The following is an 18,832-nucleotide window of genomic DNA, read 5'->3' as shown; positions in this document are numbered from 1 at the left end:
AAGGTTTGTGAGGCATGACCTACCCTTCACAAAACCATGCTGACTATCCCTAATCATATTATTCCTATCTAGATGATTATAAATCGTATCTTTTATAATCCTCTCCAAGACTTTACCCACCACAGATGTTAGGCTCACCGGCCTATAGTTACCGGGGTTATCTCTACTCCCCTTCTTGAACAAAGGGACCACATTTGCTATCCTGTGGGGATACAAGCCTGGGGGCCCTGGTAACGGCGCCGTGGCCGCTCCCTCCCACGAGGTATACCACGAGTCCGGTGGTGGCGGCTACCCTCAAGATTTGGGGGCAGTGGAGGCGACATAGGGGAGAAGTGGGGGGCTCGATGGAGGCTCCGTTAAGGGGGACCCATAGGTTCGTCCCGGGGAACATGGATGGGGGATTTCAGGGATGGTATAGAGCGGGCATTAGACAGCTGAGGGACCTGTTTATCGACGGAAGGTTTGCGAGCCTGGGGGAGTTGTAGGAGAGATTTGGGCTCCCGCCGGGAAACATGTTTAGATATCTGCAGGTAAAGGCATTTGCTAAACGGCAGGTGGAGTGATTCCCTGAGCTCCCCCACGAGGGGGGTGAGTGACAGGGTGCTCTCGGGGGTCTGGGTCGGGGAGGCGAAGATATCCGATATCTACAAGCTTATGCAGGAGGTGGAAGAGGCGTCAATAGAGGAGCTGAAAACCAAGTGGGAGGGGGAACTGGGGGAACAGATCGAAGATGGGACATGGGCTGATGCCCTGGAGAGGGTAAATTCTTCCTCCCCGTGCGCGCGGATTAGCCTCATTCAATTCAAGGTGCTGCATAGGGCCCACATGACTGGGACGAGGATGAGTAGGTTCTTTGGGGGTGAAAACAGGTGTGTCAGGTGCTCGGGGAGTCCAGCGAACCATGCCCATATGTTCTGGGCATGCCCGGCATTGGAGGAGTTCTGGAAGGGGGTGGCGAGGACAGTGTCAAGGGTGGTGGGATCCAGGGTCAAGCCAGGATGGGGACTCGCGATCTTTGGGGTTGGGGTAGAGCCGGGAGTGCAGGAGGCGAAAGAGGCCGGTGTGCTGGCCTTTGCGTCCCTAGTAGCCCGGCGAAGGATTTTGCTACAATGGAAGGATGCGAGGCCCCCAAGCGTGGAGACCTGGATCAATGACATGGCGGGCTTCATTAAGCTTGAGAAGGTCAAATTCGCCCTGAGAGGATCGGTGCAAGGGTTCTTTAAACGGTGGCAACCTTTCCTCGACTTTCTGGCTCAACGATAGGGTACTGGGGCAGTAGCAGCAGCAACCCGGGGGGGGGGGGGGGGGGGAGACACGTTTAATTCTAGCCCCTACAGGGGGCCAGCACGGGCGCTGGAGTGGTTCGCGCCACTCCAGCTGCAGATCCCGGTGTGAAATGTGCGCCGCGGGATCCATGCATACGCAGTTGAGCCGGTGCCAACAAGGACATGTGCAGTGGCGCCGGCGCCAACACGGGCATGCGCAATGGCCTCCTTCAACGTGCCGCCCCTGACGCAACATGGTGCAGGGCTACAGGGGCCGGCGCATAGGAAAGGAAGCCCCCAGCCAGAGGCCGGCCCGCCGATCGGTGGGCCCCGATCGCGGGCCAGGCCCCATCAGAGGACCCCGCCGGCTGCGACCAGTTGTGGACGGCACCGGCGGGTCTCTGCCTTTTTAGAGCGGCCGCTCAGCCCATCCGGGCCTGATAATCGGCGGCCCGGCTGCGTAGAGTATTGGCGCCACACCAAAGCCAATTCTCTGCGGAGAATCGCGTGCCGGCATCGGGCCGCAGGGAGTCTCCAGCCCGGCACGGGGCTGGGAGAATCCCGCACCCATCTCCAGTAAAGTTTGGCCCAATATCTCTAAACTGGTATTTTACTTGCAATATCTTATAACAATATTATAATACATTTGTTAATGCCAATTATGTCACAAACAAGATACACATCAAAGTGGACTGGAATAATAGAAACAGAGTCCTGGCCCAATGCATCAATTAGGAATTGTCCAATTCTCAATGATTTTTAATTAGATGGGGATTTGGACTTGAACTGATTATGAGCATCACTTTCAATATAGTTCAATTAGTAGCGGAGGTGATTTGAGAGCATCCTGCAATATTCAACAAAATCCTTGTTTAACCAGTTTCCTCAAACTGTTCTTTATCTTGTTGGTCAAAATCTCCATTAGAAAAAACATCATTAAAGCTAGAATCATGTGATTTCACAGTAATATTAGGATACACGAGAACAAAAGATGCAACAAACTGTGTATTGGCCTAGAGCTGAAAATGACATGTACTCTGGCACATTGATATTCCAAACGTTTTGTCTACATGGGCTTCATATCTGTACTTTGGGAAGCGTCAAAAGGTACTATAGACCAAATCCATGCTGCCATTAGCTTGAATAAATCCCAAAACAGTGATAACCGAACTTGGATGTTCTTATTTCAAAATTGTCAACCAGTATGCAACGGTCTGGCTAAATTTCCATAAAATCTGAAAAGGACAGACAAGCTGACCAAGTATTGATGGCCAGAGTTCACACGGGCTACAATTTTGGTATCCTTGCTGTGTAGCAGATGACAGAAAAAGCACGCTGCCTCATTTAAGGAGAGATGGTGGCGTAGTGGTAATGTCACGGGCCAGTAATCCAGTGGCCCAGGCTAATGGCCCAGGACATGGGTTTAAATCTCACCATGGCAGCTGGTGGAAGTTAAATTCAATTCAACAATTCTGGAATGAAAAAAACCAGAAAACTCGTCTCAGTAACGATGACCATGAAGCTTTTATCAATTCGTATAAAAACCCATCTGGTTCACAAATACCTATTTTAGGGAAGAAAATCTGCCACCCTTACCCAATTTGGCCGACATGTGACCTCAGACCCACAACAATGTGGTTGACACTTAACTGCCCTCTAAAATGGCCCAGCAAGCCACTCAGTTCAAGGGCAAGGGATGGGGCAACAAATGCTGCCTTGCCAGTTATTCCCACAGCCCATGAAAGAACTTTAAAAGTGGCCAACTAAAGTCATAAGCTGCATACTGCTTATTCTTCCGAAGCTTGGAGCGCTACAATGGTTCTTATGCATCAAGCATTGCTTATATGGCCTGTAAGCCAGATTGTTAAAGGAAGAGCAGGTGCTGATAGCAGATGGGTCGCCATCATTTTCAATCATCCTTAGATAAGACCTGCCACATTTCTTTTCAAAAAAGATCTATCAAGCCAGGTTCCATGCTTGTGCAGCACGGTAGCATAGTGGTTAGCACAGTTGCTTCACAGCTCCAGGGTTCGATTTCTGCCTGGATCACTGTCTGTGCGGAGTTCGCACATTCTCCGCGTGTCTGCGTAGGTTTCCTCCGGGTGCTCCGGTTTCCTCCCACAGTCCAAAGATGTGTGGGTTAAGTGGATTGGCCATGCTAAATTGCCCTTATAGTGTCCAAAAAAGTTCAGTGGGGGTTACGGAGATAGGGTAGATACTTGGGCTTCAGTAGGGTGCTCTTTTTAAGGGCCGGTGCAGACTCGATGGGCCGAATGGCCTCCTTCAGCACTGTTGATTCTATGATAAAGGGAAGGTGCCAGAGGATTGGAAAGTGACAAATGTGACACCCTTGTTCAAGAAAAGGTACAAGAATATTCCCAGCACAGTGTGGTCAGTGTAACATCAATTGGGGGTAAGGTTTTAGAAACAATAATCTGTGAAAAAAATTAACAGACACTTGAAAGCCATAAAAAGGTACAAGTGGCAGCTATTTTCAGTCCATTGAGTCTATGCTAGCTCCCTATACAGCAATCCAATCAGTCCCAGTCCACTGCTCTATTTCCTTAGCTCTGCAAATTCGTTTCTTTGAAGTCTCTATCCAATTTCAATCACCTTGGAGAGAATTGAGCTAATCAAGGAGAAAGGGCACAGATTTGTAAATGTGAAATAACGTTTGACTAATTGATGTTTTTGATGCAGTAATAAAAGGTTGAGGAAGGGCATGTATGTTCACCATATGATTTTAAGAAACCATCTGACAAACTACCACATAAAAAGCTGGTTAACAAAATTGAGGCTTGTGGATTAGGTTCAGTGTCAGGTTAGGTTACCTGACACTGCCTCAAGTTGTGGTAAAAGGGTGTTTTTCATGAGGGTAAGCAGTATGCCCCCCACGTCCCCAAATGAAAAAAATCAGCCCATTATGGTGAATGTAGGGCCAACAGCTCGGCAGTTGGAATGTTGAAAATTCTCTCGTATGTGAATGAGGGTTGATATTTTTTTCCAAAGGCCGGATAGAGGTGATGGTAAGTTTTGGAGCTTGGTATGAGAATGTGGATAGAGTGTGACACAAGGACGTGGTCACAGATTGATATAATAATAATAATAATCTTGATTAGTGCAACCAGTAGGATTACATTAACACTGCAATTAAGTTACTGTAAAAATCCCTTAGTCGCCACACTAGTGCCTGTTCGGTACACTGAGGGGGAATTCAGAATTTCCAAATCACCTAACAGCACGTCTTTCAGGACTTGTGGGAGGAAACCGAGCACCATGAGGAAACCCCAGGCAGACACAGGGAGAGCGTGCAGACTCCGGACAGACAATGGCCCAACCCAGGAATCAATCCTGGGACCCTGGTGCTGTGAAGCCATAGTGCTAACCACTGTGCTACCACGAGGGCAAGGTCAAAGGGGTGGCATAAGTTGGAGAGTTTACGTGAAGGAACACTTGGGGGCGGACAAGGCCTACTTTTGAGTGGCACTGGTGTTGCCATGTCACCCAGTTATGCCTACTGTACCCGAGTTGCACCGGTCTCAGGAATGGGGGATTCAGACCGGCAGGTCACTCCCAGGGTCTCCTGGGTGGAAGGCCCTTGGATATGCTCCAGCAGATCCTCCTCCCTCCATGCTCATGGGTCCCTAGGTCACTCCATGGAATGGAGGTATAGCTGGAGTGAGCTGCAGAAGCCTCAACCTCATCTAATGCTGTCAGTCCTGGAGACCTGCCATTGTCTGCACCATGCAGTTGAAGCCCTCAGCCATGGTCCTCAGGGGCTGAACCACACTTCGGAGTTCTCCTATCATGGGTCTGACCTCTTGCCCCAGGCGGATGCCACCACTGCAGTGTTGGCCTAGGAGTCATAAGAGCAAGGAGGTCAAGGAGTACTGAAGGATTGTTTTAGGAAAGAGAAAAGAAACAAAAGTGGAAATAAAATCCATAGCAATTCCAAGTTATTTGATCACCAAGTTCGAAAGTCTCTCCTTCAGTGTCCCATGTGTGAATATCTGATACAGTCCATCTAGCATTTTCAAACATTTACCTACCAACCAGTATTTCCCAATGCAATAGAAATGGAGCTTAGTAGAATGTTGCATTTCGATTCACTGATGACCGCATCACTACTTGCTGCTGGAGAAATTACCACAAACTCACGTAAACCATACCTAGGATAAGAAACAACTGAAGGTGATGAATTTGCTATTGATCACTATTCATCAATTTCAACATTAATGACAAGATACAAGTCCACTAACCCCTACAGATTTATCTTTTAAGTTCTTAAGAGAACTTCTTTCAAAATCAAAAGTCCTTACTTATCTAAGCACCGTTTGAAAACCATGCTTTTCTTAAACCAGGCTTCCCAGGATGACAGACTGTAAATCAAAAGTGGTAATTTTGCTGAACAAGGCATTAGTCAAATCCAATCTGGCATATTGTTGGCAACTCTCTTGATCAAATTGCAAGAATATTATTGCCTTTGAGGTGTGAGAATATTATTGCCCTCAAGGAGAAACAAAGGGAAGCAACAAAAATGATCATACATTTATTAAAAACACAAACAATGGTGAAAAGAAGTTGGGCTTGTTTTATTTTGAAAAAGCTAAAGTACCAAGCTTTGAATTTCCAAAATTAAAGAGTAAACAGGTCAAATTGATTTACAGACAAAATATTACTCATTATGGTGAAAGGTTCAAGTGGCAGGGCACATAACATTAGAAAATAAGAAGAAGGGAGGGCAGTGCAACTTTTTAACCCAAAGGCTAAGAGACTCACTGAGTAGGTTGCCAATAAAGGCTATTGGGTTCAAAAGAAAAATTAATGAATTTCTATAGAGAACTGAACAAAATGTGGGAAGCAGGTAGGTGCAGCAGATCCCTGAAAATCATAGAATCACTACAGTACAGAAGGAGGCCATTCGGCCCATCACGTCTGCACCAACCCTTTGAAAGGGTACCGAGGGTCAGACCCCCCCCCCAATCCCATCCCCTTAACCCCCACCTAACCTTTTGGACACTAAGGGGCAATTAATCATGGCCAATCCACCTAACCTGCACATCTTTGTACTGTGGGAGAAACCGGAGCACCCGGAGGAAACCCAAATAGACACAGGGAGAAAGTGCAAACTTCACACAGTCACCCGAGGCTCGAATTCAGCCCGGGTCACTGGCACTGAGGCAGCTGTGCTAACCACTGTGTCGTTCCAAGGAGGTGTGTTGTGCCAAATAGCTTTCTTCAGTTCCTTTATGGAAAGCTAATAGATTTCTCCATTCAGCACCTCGAATCTGCTCTGTAACCCAATCAGATCATGGTTAATCTGCACCTTACCTCAGTCTACCCAACTCTGGAAATATTTACATCAAAATTCACGATTAACTCAATTTAAATGACTAAACAAATCACCAAGTCAATGCTATCTTCCACCCATTCAAAATGTGCAAATTTTCCATGGTTTCTTCTCCCAGAGGGGGTTCATCATTTCAACATTGTGCTCCCAAGTTGTTCCAATGGTATGGTGAAAATGAAATGAAAATGAAAATCGCTCATTGTCACGAGTAGGCTTCAATGAAGTTACTGTGAAAAGCCCCTAGTCGCCACATTCCGGCGCCTGTTCGGGGAGGCTGTTACGGGAATCGAACCGTGCTGCTGGCCTGCTTGGTCTGCTTTCAAAGCCAGCGATTTAGCCCTGTGCTAAGCAGCCCCTAGCCCTTTGGTGATAGTCATCCAAAGCAGTCCCATCAATTTCATTGTCAACGAGCACCTCATAGGCATTCAAGATAACTTATATTACCAAGCTGACAAGACTCCATAGATGTGGATAAGTTAACTGCACTGATGACACCTATAACACCCTGCATGGATAATCAATTTATCTTTTAAAAGGTTAGGGAGATGGAAAATATTTGAAAGTACACTCTCAAGTCTTCCCTTAAATTTACACAAATGTACTCACACTTCGAAAGGCACTACAGCTTCAAGGTAAAACTAGCAACAGTGATGCTTCATTAATAAGCTGTTATACTGCATCAGAGCTCTAAATTGGTTGGTATTTGCTTACAGCCCCCAAATATACATAATATCTTTCCTATTATGCACTACAGAACAATAAATTCTAAATTTTTGTGGGCTGAAGTATGTGTTGTTTCAGTTTCATATAAAATCGCCAATTGCACACAAATAAATTATGTTGAGAGCATACCTACCATCTGACAAGACAATGAGCTCTGGGTGGAAAATCATTGTTCATGGACAGTAAATCTTGCATTGCTTCAGGAAGAGCATCTGTTAAAATATAATTTCCTTTTAAGAAAGAAATAGGTATTTTATAAGAAAAGCACAAAATAGAATTCTTCCACAGAAGAAACAAATTCCTTCAACCATGTAGAATCATAAATATTGGTAATTAACTGGATAGGATTGTGAAGGAGACCAATTTGTCACATCCAAACCACTAATGAACATTTAAGTTTTGGATCCAAAAGACTCCACTTTTATATATATATTTTAAAGAATCAAAAAATATCAAATTTATTCCAACTCAAAACCTTCAGAAGTACATTATACAACTCAAATCCTTTAATTCTCCTCTGATGCAACTTTAAAAGTGTAAAATCAAAACAGGTAGCCAGTCATACCTTCTTCAGACTCTGCTTTAATTTCTTTATCAGTTAAAGCTTCTTGTTTGAGATAATGATGCGTTATACTGAATTTATAGTCTGCAAAAGAAATCTCATCAGACTTCTCCTCCCACACGCCAGAAGTTAATTCACCCTGTAAAATCAAAAAATGCAACACTATAGCTTTACAGAAGTCATTTTAAATAGGTATATGAAGAATCAAAACATAAGTTTAAAAGCAAGTTTACACTAGGCCCCTGCCAAAGACCCAAATACCCAGGGTTGAAATGATTATTCAATGGACATGGGTAATGTAGCCACTGGCCAGTGTCAATTATTCCAATGCTGAAACATGCTTTCTCCCTGTACGAATCATGCTGGAAGATATTTTATAGATGGTCACAAATAAATCCAATAAAAATATTGGTGGAGAATATAATCAACTCTCTTGCAAAGTATTTATATTGCCTTTATTCCAAGCCATTTTATTTGTTACACAGTTCTTTGATTTTAAAAAAACAAGCAACACTGCACGTAACTGAACGATACAGATGTCTTTAGTAAAACAGACCTTTTCCAAAGGTTTTTTTGCAGTTCTTCCAATCAGTTTCCAATTGTTCAGCACTTCTTCGATTTTTGACACAAATCTAAAGATATTAAAATGCATGATGTTGAAATAACTACTCAATCCTAAAACAAAACCTTCAAGATGTTATGATTTACATATATATTATAGATTTCAATCTAGAAACAAAGTAAAAATATAAAAAAGTTGCTGTATTCCAAGGATAAGTTTAATTCTTCATGACTGAAATAGCCATTTTTAAATTTCTTCTGGATTGTCCCAAAGTTGCTGGAAATTCCCCATTCCATTCAAAGCAATGGCATTACTTATGCATTTTACAGATGATATATTTTTGCCTCTTGTGAAACATTATAATTTTGGAACTTTCATGTATAAAATAAGTAATTTGTGCAACTATTCTTTGAAAGACAAACTAGCATAGAACTTCCAAAGGGCATAATTTTAACTGCACAGTTCATTGCTTTTCTAACAGACCATTGTTTTTCCAACACAAGTTAAATCACTACTGGAAACCTTCATTAAAAAAGCTACAACAGAAACTCATTTGGCCACAGCAATAAAAACGGAAATAACAAAATTATTTTACGCTAAGCAGTTTTCTTCCGTACAACCTCGGTTAACTCAAAAGACAGAAACTCAAAAAACATAAGTGCTTCACCTTTATCAGATTCAATTAACCTTCTGTATTTAACATGGCTCATTTACTCATTCAAGGTTGCTTAAGTTGAGCAATCTGATTTTAGAATATTAACTTTTCACTTTACTGTTTTATATTGTTAAATTTGCATTCTGAGATCATTTACATTTCATTCATAAAAAAGAACTTGAGATATAAAAGGAGTAACCTACAAGTTTGGTATTCAAGTGGTGGCCTGTTACTTGTATCAGCCCATCACAGCTCAGTTGACTCTAACTAGTTTTCAAGTGAGTTACTAATTAAAGAATACATCCCCTCAAAAAATGGTCAGATTGGCAGAGGGAAGAAGAGGGATAAAACAGCCTCACATTCCTCTCTCTTTTCTCTAGAGTTGAAAGGGAAGAGAGAGACAAACAACTCCCCATTGAAATGAAATGAAAGAAAATCACTTATTGTCACAAGTAAGCTTCAAATGAAGTTACTGTGAAAAGCCCCACATTCCGGCATCTGTTCGGGAAGGCAGGTACGGGAATTGAACCTGCACTGCTGACCTTGTTCTGCTTTACAAGCCAGCTGTTTAGCCCACTGTGCTAAACCAGCCCAATACTAGTGCTGATGATGATGCTGTGAACCAGCCATTAGAAAATGCTCTCCAAACAAAAACAAATCAGAAGCAAGACCACTTGGGCCCTCGAACCTACTCTGCCATTCAATAGGGTCATGGCTGATCTGGTTGCAATCTCCTGCCTACCCGGATAACCTTTCAGCCCTTTGCTTGTAAGAATCTACGTACCTTTGCCTTAAAAATATTCACAGACTCTGCTTCCACTTCCTTTTGAGAAAGACTGTCCAAAGACTCCCTCTTTCTCCCCCTCCCCTTGCTAAACCACAGTAAGGTATTTTCGAACCTAAGTGTCAGACTAAGCATTTTAGCTTTTTACACAAAATTTGGGGCACACTAGTTTCCAAGCAATGAACATTCTTCACAAAATATTTTGTCTTTACTCATGATTTTATGGTGGATTTGCAACTAACTCAGTCTGTGTTTATGTCATCACAATTTTTCCATGCATTAGTGCAGTGCTATTATCGAGTTGAAATTTTTTAAAGATAAGCACAATAAAAAGATATTTCAGTTGTCAAATGCATGCTATCTGCAAGTTAATTGCAACTGAATGCACAATCTTATAAATGTATTGTTCATTAGTTTATAAGTTGTACAAAATTATAACTGATTTTTGTTTCTTCCACTATAGCAACCCAATCAATGAACTTCACTCTGATGAAAACAAACAGTGGAAAATGGCACATTTCTGTAGTTTTACTGATTCCAGACGAAACAGGTTACAATAAAATGGAAATTGCTATACTCCAAAAGTAACTACTATACTGTGAATTGTCCGAGATTGCTTCAAATCAAGAAAAAAAAATACTTTCTACAAACCAGCTTCCAAGCATTTCTACAGATACATGATAAGCCTCATTTTAGCCTCTCAAGTGTTAACCAGCAGAAATGATATATAGGTTATTTAACTTCTAAATGTATCATGATGTCGGACGAGCTACTTCATAAGGCTGCAATGGCAAAACACAATTTCACGTGCAACACATTACAAAACGTCTAAATTACTTATTATAATAATCACTGGGCAGCACGGTGGCACAGTGGTTAGCATTGCTGCCTACGGCGCTGAGGACCTGGGTTTGAATCCCGGCCCTGGGTCACTGTCCGTGTGAAGTTTGCACATTCTCCCCGTGTCTGCGTGGGTTTCACCCCCACAACCCAAAGATGTGCAGGGTGTGCAGATTGGCCACGCTAAATTGTCTCTTAATTGGAAAAAAATAATCGGGTACTCTAAATTTAGATAATAATCACTGAGTGTGTCAATAGGGGGAATACTGGAGCTGCTGCGGGTGACTGGGTCTTAAATCTAGACAAGAGTGAATATTTTGTGGTGTCTCAGTCGGAGTAAGCTGCCATTTCGTAGGGCAGGGACTCAATTTAAATACCTGGGTGTGTGCAAGTTGCTCGGGATTGGGGGGTGTCTGTAGGTACATTTCCAGTTTGGTGGGATGGGTGAAAGCTGATCTGGCAAGGTGGGATGGTCTCCCTGTCAGTGGCGGGTCGGGTACAGGTGGCTAAAATGAACGTGTTGCCGCGATTTCTGTTTATTTTACAATGCCTGCCGATTTTCCTGACAAAGATATTTTTTAGAGAGATTGAAGGGATGATTACCTTGTTCATATGGGATGGGAAGGTAGACAGAATTAGAAAGGTGCTCCTACAGCGAGGAAGACAGGCAGGGGGTTAGGGTCTTCCAAACCTGATGTATTACTACTGGGCGGCGAATGTGTTGAGAAGGTACGGAGCTGGGTCAGAAGGGTTGACTCCCAGTGGGTCAGAATGGAGGAGAGTTTGTGTAGGGGGTTGGGATTGAAGGCACGAGTAACAAGCCCGCTCCCGACGGCCCCGGTGAAATACTCAGGGAGTCCATTAGTAATAGCTTTGTTGAGAATTTGGAGGCAGCTTCCCCAGCACTTCAGGTAGGGGCAGGGTCAAGGGAAATGCCGATTCGGGGGAACCATAGATTTTAGCCAGGGAAGTGGAACGGAAATTTTCAGGGATGGGAGGAGAAATGAATTAGGACACAAAGATTTGTTTTTTGGGGATCGGTTTGCAGGATTGAAGGAGCTCAGAGCGAAGTATAGGCTGGCGCAGGGGGAAATATTTAAATACATGCAGGTTCGAGACTTTGCCAGAAAGGAGATACAGAGCTTCCAGGTAAAGCCAGTCTCCACAGTGCTGGAGGAGGTGCTGAAGAATGGGGTAGTGTCGGCGGTTTACGGGGCTATTTTGATAGAGGAGAAGGCACCGCTGGATGGGATCAAGGCAAAGTGGGAGGAAGAGTTGGGAGAAGGTATGGAGGAGGGGTTCTGGTGTGAGGTGTTCCGGAGGGTGAACGCCTCCACCTCGTGCACGAGGTTGGGGCTGATACAGCTATCGGTGGTATATAGAGCACACGTCACAAGGGCGAGGATGAGCCGGCTCTTTGAGTAGAAGATGTGTGTCAACATTACGGGGCAGGGGGCGCAAATCACATTCATATGTTTTGGTCCTGTCCAAAGCTGAAGGATTACTGGAAGGAGGTTTTTCGGGTAATCTCTAAAGTGGTGCACGTGAAACTGGACCCAGGCCCTCGGGAGGCCATGTTTGGGGTGTTGGATCAGCCAGGGTTGGAAAGGGGTGAAGAGACAGATGTTGTAGCCTTCACCTCGTTGATCGTCCAAAGGCGGATCCTGTTGGAATGGAGATTAACCTTTGCTCTGGCGTGGCGGGGAGACCTGCTGGAATTCTTGACACTTGAGAAGGTCATATTTGAACTGAGGGAAAGGATGGAGGATTTCGACAATTGATGGGCACTATTCATTATTATTATTAGGTGAATTAGATATTCTGAATTCGAGAATTGGATTACATCGAACATTGGAGTGCACGAGTGCATGTGTTAATGGTGACTCCGGGTGATTCCAGATTCCTTTTTGTTATTTGTTTATGTTAACATGCGGGCTGCTGTTTGGGATTTGGTGAGAGGATGGGATTGTTGTTATTGATATGGGGATTGACATTGCATTCATTACTGATTCGTGTTTATTGTTGGTGGGTGTAAATTTGGGAGAAAATGTGACAAAGGAGGAAAATAAAAATATATATATTTTTAAATTATAATAATAATTTTTATTAGTGTCACAAGTAGGCTTACATTAACACTACAATGATGTTACTGTGAAAATCCCCTAGTCGCCTCACTCTGGCACCTGTCTGGGTACACGGAGGGAGAATTCAGAATGTCCAATTCACCTAATAATAATGATAATCGCTTATTGTCACAAGTAGGCTTCAATGAAATTACTGTGAAAAGCCCCTAGTCGTCACACTCCTGTTCGGGGAGGCTGGTGCAGCGATTGAACCCGCACTGCTAACGTTGTTGTGCATTAAAGGCACCTATTTAGCCCACTGTGCTAAACCTAACAGCAGGTCTTTCGGGATTTGTGGGAGGAAAACGGGGCACCCAGAGGAAACCCACGCAGACACGGGATGAATGTGCAGACTCCGCACAGAGTGACCCAAGCCAAGAATCAAACCAGGTGCTGTGGAGCAACATTGTTAACCAGTGCTTCCCTGCCGCCCTCCTTGAACCTTGAATAATTGACCTCGAAAAGATGGTGTCCCGAAGATGCCTTTAGTGGCTAATAGCTTTGAAAGTTGTGGTAAGAAACCTGCTGAAATGGATGGAAATAAAAACTTGCTGGTTGCTCACTAGAGGGTCTCCATCACACCCAAACCTGAGTAAACAGATACTGGAGCACGGGAGTTTGCGTTGGCGTGTGTCTGTGCCTGACAGCTGTCACTAAATTACCACAATATGGTCAACACCAAAAAGCGCTGACGTGTGTGTGTGTATGAAGGACGCTCGCGGGTGAGAGGATGCGGCTCGAGGGCGAGCTCGAGCTCCCAACACCGGACATCAACGGTTCGCAACGGTTTCCCCCTCCCTACCTCTCCCACTCCGACGCCGTGGTAAAATCCGTGATTTCAAACACTTCCGACTCCGGCTGTGGAAATTAATTTTTAAAAAATAAGACAGGGCGAGTGAGAAACATCGGCAAGTGACCAATTGCAACGACAAGCAGTATATTTTCCCAGAAAGTAAAGATCTCTCACTCACATCGCTGTCCGCCGCCATCTTGAAGTCTGTTTGTTTGTTTGTCTGCGGTGCATTGTGGGTGGAGAGACCTGCTTCCTGGTGCAGAGACATCAGCCATCCATGGGAGCAGGGGGGGGCTGAGGAACAATAACAGGGTACTGCTGCTTGCATTTATATATCGCCTTTAACGCAACAAAACGTCCCAAAACGCTTCACATGAGTATTAGCAATCAAAATGTGACAGCTAACCAGATAAGGATACCATAGGGCTGCTGTTTGGACACAGAAGTGGGCTGTTCGAAAGGGGGATGTGGAGAGATTTGGGGCGCGATTCTCCGCACTCCCGACGGTGCGGAGAATAGCGTGGCTCGTAAAATTTTACGGCCACGCTGTTCCGACGCCCTCCCGCTATTCTCCCCCCCCCCCCCCCCACGCCCGACTCCCGATACGAATCGCTGCCGCCGTTTTTTAACAGCCGGCAGCGATTCTCAGCTGATGGATGGGCCGAGTTCCCAGCCCTTTACGGCTGTTTTTACGAACGGCAAACACACCTGGTCCGGCCGTTCGTAAAAACGGCCGTAAACTGTCGATTTTTAAAACCATGGCACCGATTGGCACAGCAGTACCACGGCTGTGCCAAGGGTGCCATGGGCCCGCGATCGGTGGGCACCGATCGTGGGCAGCGGGCCCGATGCCCGCGCACTCTTTGTCCTTCCGCCGCCCCGCAGTATCCATTCGCGGGGCGGCTGAGGGGCATCCCGGCCCGCGCATGCGCGGGTTTCGCGCAAATGCGCGATGACGTCATCCGCGCATGCGCGGGTTGGAGTCTTCCAATCCGCGCGTGCGCGGCTGACGTCATATGACGCGTCAGCCAGCGCTAACTCTGGCAAGCGGGCTTAACGAAATTCGTTAAGCCCACGATGCCAGAGTTTACGGCGTCGGGATGCTAGCCCCGACCGGGGACCAGAATCGGTTCCCGGTCGGGAAGGGGGGGCAGGCGTCAAACCCGCCCGGATTTGACGCCAGCCTTACGATTTCTCCCCATATGGGAGAATCGCGCCCTTAGGGAGGGAACAAACACTAGAGCGAGGAGCCTCAGCAGCTGAAGGCAGGGCTATACCAATGCTAGAACGACAGGCATATCTTGTCCATGCCAACCCAAAAGCACCCGGTGCCCTTTCTAATTACATCTTCCTGCACACGACCCATAGCCCTGCAGTTTGTCCAATTTTTAAAGTCAATTTCAAAAAGTCCACATTGAATAAAATCTGTGGTAGTCACCACTGATATATATATTGTATATAGAGGATGTTATTATAGGTGCTTTACAGTAAAGCCCCTGTACTACAGGTACGGGGCTAGACCCCTGTCTGCTGGCTCCGCCTAGTAGGCGGAGTATAAATATGTGTGCTCCCCCTTCAGCAGCCATTTCATCAGCTGCTGTAGGAGGCCACACATCTCAGTGTAATAAAGCCTCGATTACATCCTATTCTCGTCTTTGCGTAATTGATAGTGCATCAATTTATTACACTGAGTTTTCAGAGATGGGCCTCCGCATCAAGCCGGATCACCTGCAGCTGCATCCTCAAGCAGACAACACCAAAAAGGACTTTGAACATTGGCTAGCCTGTTTCGATGCGTACATCGGGTCTGCGCCAGGCACCATCCAAAAGCACAGAAGCTCCAGATCCTTTACACACGGCTGAGCTCCAACGTCTTTCCACTCGTCCAGAACGTGCCAACCTACGCAGAGGCCATGGCGCTAGTGAAGGAAAGCTACGCTCAGCGGACTAACAAAATCTACGCCAGACACTGCCTCTCCACGCGGTGCCATCTTCCCGGTGAGTCGGTGGAAAATTTCTGGCGCGCCCTTCTCGCCCTAGTTAGAGACTGTGACTGTGAGGCCGTTTCGGCCACGGAACACTCGAATTTGCTGATGAGAGACTCATTTGTTACGGGCATAGGGTCTGACTATGTCCGCCAGCGCCTCCTAGAAGGGCCACGCTTGACGTCGCGGCGACGAAAAAACTAGCGCTCTCACTTATGATCGCATCACGCAACATTCAGGCCTATGCCCCCAACCGCGCGGCCCACCCCTCCTGTGCATCGTGGACGCCGCAGATGAGCGCCCCATCGTGGACCCCATCAGCGACTGCCCTTAGCCAGCCCTACGCCTGTGCCACGTGGCAGCCAACCAATCCCGGGAGGCCCAAATGCTACTTCTGTGGGCAGTCAAAACACCCCCGACAGCGCTGCCCAGCGCAGAGCGCCCTCTGCAAGGCTTGTGGCAAGAAGGGACATTTCGCGGCAGTGTGCCAGGCCCGCTCAATCGCCGTTATTGTCCTGGCACCCCCCACATGCGGCCAGTGGGCGCCGCCATCTTCCACTCCTCGGACCACGTGCGGCCAGTGGACACCGCCATCTTGCTCGACTCGCAACACGTGCGGCCCGTGGGCGCCGCCATCTTGTTCCACCCAAGACCAATGTGCGCCGCCCTCTTGCCTTCCTCACGACACATGCAGCCTCAGGGCGCCATCATCTTGCCTCCCCCACGACATGTGCGGCTCGTGGGCAGTGCCATCTTGCCCGATTCGGGACCCCTGCCCGTCAGGCACCTCATCAGGCCGCTTGATGCGACCATCAATTCACTCAAAGACACGAGTAGAAGTAAACCGAGGTTTTAATCAGCTTAGAACAGTGCCTGCCTGCGACTGGTACAATACTGTGATCCGCCTACAGGTCAACTGCTCTTTATACTTCCTTTCAAGGGGAGAAGCCATGGGCGGAGCCCGTACATGCCCCAACATATCCCCCTGTGGGTGAAGCCACACAATGGCCCATAGGTGGAGCCCACAAGGTCAACAACATAACATAGCTATAACACAATGGCAGAACATGATGCTAATACACTGGTGAATTACTAGTACTATACATTCACCACATTCACCCCCTGTTAAAAAAATGAAGTCCGGCAGGGGCGACGGGCTCATAAATTCAGCCAATCTGGCGCATGGATTGTGCGCTGCGATCGCCGAAGCACTGGTGTTGCTGCTGGTCCGGGTGTCGGGTCTCATCCGTGCTGGCATCGGAAGTGGGGCCGGTGCGGGCACAGGCGTGGACTCCTGGAGCGTCTCTTCTGGAGCTTCATTCCTGTGGACCGGTGTGGCGGGCGGGAGAGAGCACGGGTGCCATATAGGGGCGGGGGCGCGGGAGCCATATAGGTGCGGGGGCGCTGGACATGGTAGGTTGGGCGGGATATAGTGGGGGGACTGAGGTGGTGGTGGTGGTGGAGCCTGCGGGCACCAGGTCCCGGAGGGAGACGGTATCTTGTCGGCCATCGGGGTGTTCAACATGAGCATACTGGGGGTTGGAGTGCAGGAGGTGGACCCTCTCTACCAGAGGGTCGGTCTTATGGCTCCTGACGTGTTTTCTGAGGAGGACTGGTCCCAGTGTCTTCAGCCAGGACGGAAGCGAGGCCCCTGAGGTAACTCCCCTAGGGAAAACAAACCAGCGGTCATGAGGAGTCTCGTTCGTGGCCGTGCAAAGGAAGGACCTAATAGAGTGGAGCGCATCGGGGAGGACCTCCTGCCAGTGAGAAACTGGGAGATTCCTGGACCGCAGGGTCAGTAGGACCGCCTTCCAGACCATCGCGTTCTCCCTCTCCACCTGCCCGTTTCCCCAGGGGTTATAACTGGTAGTCCTCCTCGAGGCAATGCCGTTACTGAGCAGGTACTGACGCAGTTCATCGCTCATGAACGACGAGCCCCGGTCACTGTGGACATAACTGGGGAAACCAAACAGGGTGAAGACACAAGCAGGGCTCTAATGACAGTGGACGTGGTCATATCGAGGCAGGGGATTGCAAATGGGAAGCGGGAGAACTCATCTATGATGTTGAGGAAATATGTATTGCGGTTATTGGAGGGGAGGGGCCCTTTGAAATTGATACTGAGGCGTTCAAAGGGCTGGGATGCCTTTACCAGGTGGGCCTTATCCGGTCGATAGAAGTGCGGTTTACACTCAGCACAGATTTGGCAGTCCCTGGTCATAGCTCTGACCTCCTCGGTGGAGTAGGGCAGCTGGCGGGCCTTGATATAATGGACGAGCCGGGTGACCCCCGGGTGTCAGAGGTCATCGTGGATAGCCCGTAGTCGGTCATCTTGCACGCTGTCGCATGTGCTGCGGGACAGGGCATCTGGGGGCTCGTTGAGCTTCCCAGGACGATATACTATATCGTAGTTATAGGTGGAGAGTTCGATCCTCCACCTCAAGATCATATCGTTCTTGATTTTGCCCCGCTGCGTATTGTCAAACGTGAAGGCTACCGATCGTTGGTCGGTGACGAGGGGAAACCTCCTACCCATGAGGTAGTGCCTCCAGTGCCGCACGGCTTCCACGATGGCTTGGGCTTCTTTTTCGACCGAGGAGTGTCGAATTTCAGAGGTGGTGAAAAGAATGCTACCGGTCTGCCTGCTTGGTTGAGGGTGGCGGCGAGAGCGACCTCTGATGCGTCGCTCTCCACCTGGAAGGGGACGGACTCGTCCACCGCACGCATCGCAGCTTTGGCGATGTCCGCCTTGATGCCGCTGAAGGCTGTTGCTCGTTCTACTGTTAGTGTGATTAACACGCCTCCATTTAAAGGACATGTGCTTAACACTGGTTTGGCTCTGTATCTGTATCTATGCTCAGGAGTCGCCAGGTGCCGTAACAGAGACACCGTCACAAGTTATCAAGGTCAAGTTCAAAGCAATAAGTCTTAACACCGATCAGTAAGTCTAAACAATTAGTGTTTATTATAACAGATATAATAAATACTCATGCACACGCTAAAAGACTAATACTTATTTCTACTATTAAACAACTAAATATTATCTAAGTAGGAACCAGCAAGGTCAGGGGATAAGGCCTTTGTTCCTTTCTGGACTGCACCTTCTGTTCACTAATAGTCGGCAAGAGTATAAGCAATGCCTGGGTCACGTAGCGATCGTTGTTTTGGCACTTACTTAAAGATGGCTGAT

At 47.1% G+C, this 18,832-nt stretch overlaps 1 protein-coding gene across 6 annotated transcripts in view; it reads right to left on the bottom strand.

The window, feature by feature from the left end:
* rab3gap1 (RAB3 GTPase activating protein subunit 1) overlaps nucleotides 1-13,908 on the bottom strand; it is a 108,281-nt gene extending 94,373 nt beyond the window's left edge. For 3 of the 6 annotated variants that reach the window (XM_038789893.1, XM_038789897.1, XM_038789894.1), the window contains exons 1-6: nucleotides 13,836-13,908; nucleotides 13,667-13,722; nucleotides 8,457-8,532; nucleotides 7,904-8,039; nucleotides 7,472-7,568; nucleotides 5,315-5,434 (exon numbers count right to left, since the gene is read on the bottom strand). In XM_038789893.1, the coding sequence (XP_038645821.1) occupies nucleotides 5,315-5,434; nucleotides 7,472-7,568; nucleotides 7,904-8,039; nucleotides 8,457-8,532; nucleotides 13,667-13,722; nucleotides 13,836-13,853 (503 nt within the window). In that variant the 5' untranslated portion in view covers nucleotides 13,854-13,908. The remainder of the gene's footprint in view (nucleotides 1-5,314; nucleotides 5,435-7,471; nucleotides 7,569-7,903; nucleotides 8,040-8,456; nucleotides 8,533-13,666; nucleotides 13,723-13,835) is intronic. The other 3 variants (XM_038789895.1, XM_038789896.1, XM_038789898.1) reach the window with 1 other exon arrangement.
* Nucleotides 13,909-18,832: the final 4,924 nt, after the last annotated feature.

This window comes from Scyliorhinus canicula, chromosome 2 (assembly GCF_902713615.1).
Source record: "Scyliorhinus canicula chromosome 2, sScyCan1.1, whole genome shotgun sequence".
NCBI classification, from domain to species: Eukaryota; Metazoa; Chordata; class Chondrichthyes; order Carcharhiniformes; family Scyliorhinidae; genus Scyliorhinus; species Scyliorhinus canicula.
Note: the sequence above shows the minus strand (reverse complement) of the source record. Positions and strands in the feature narration are given on the sequence as shown.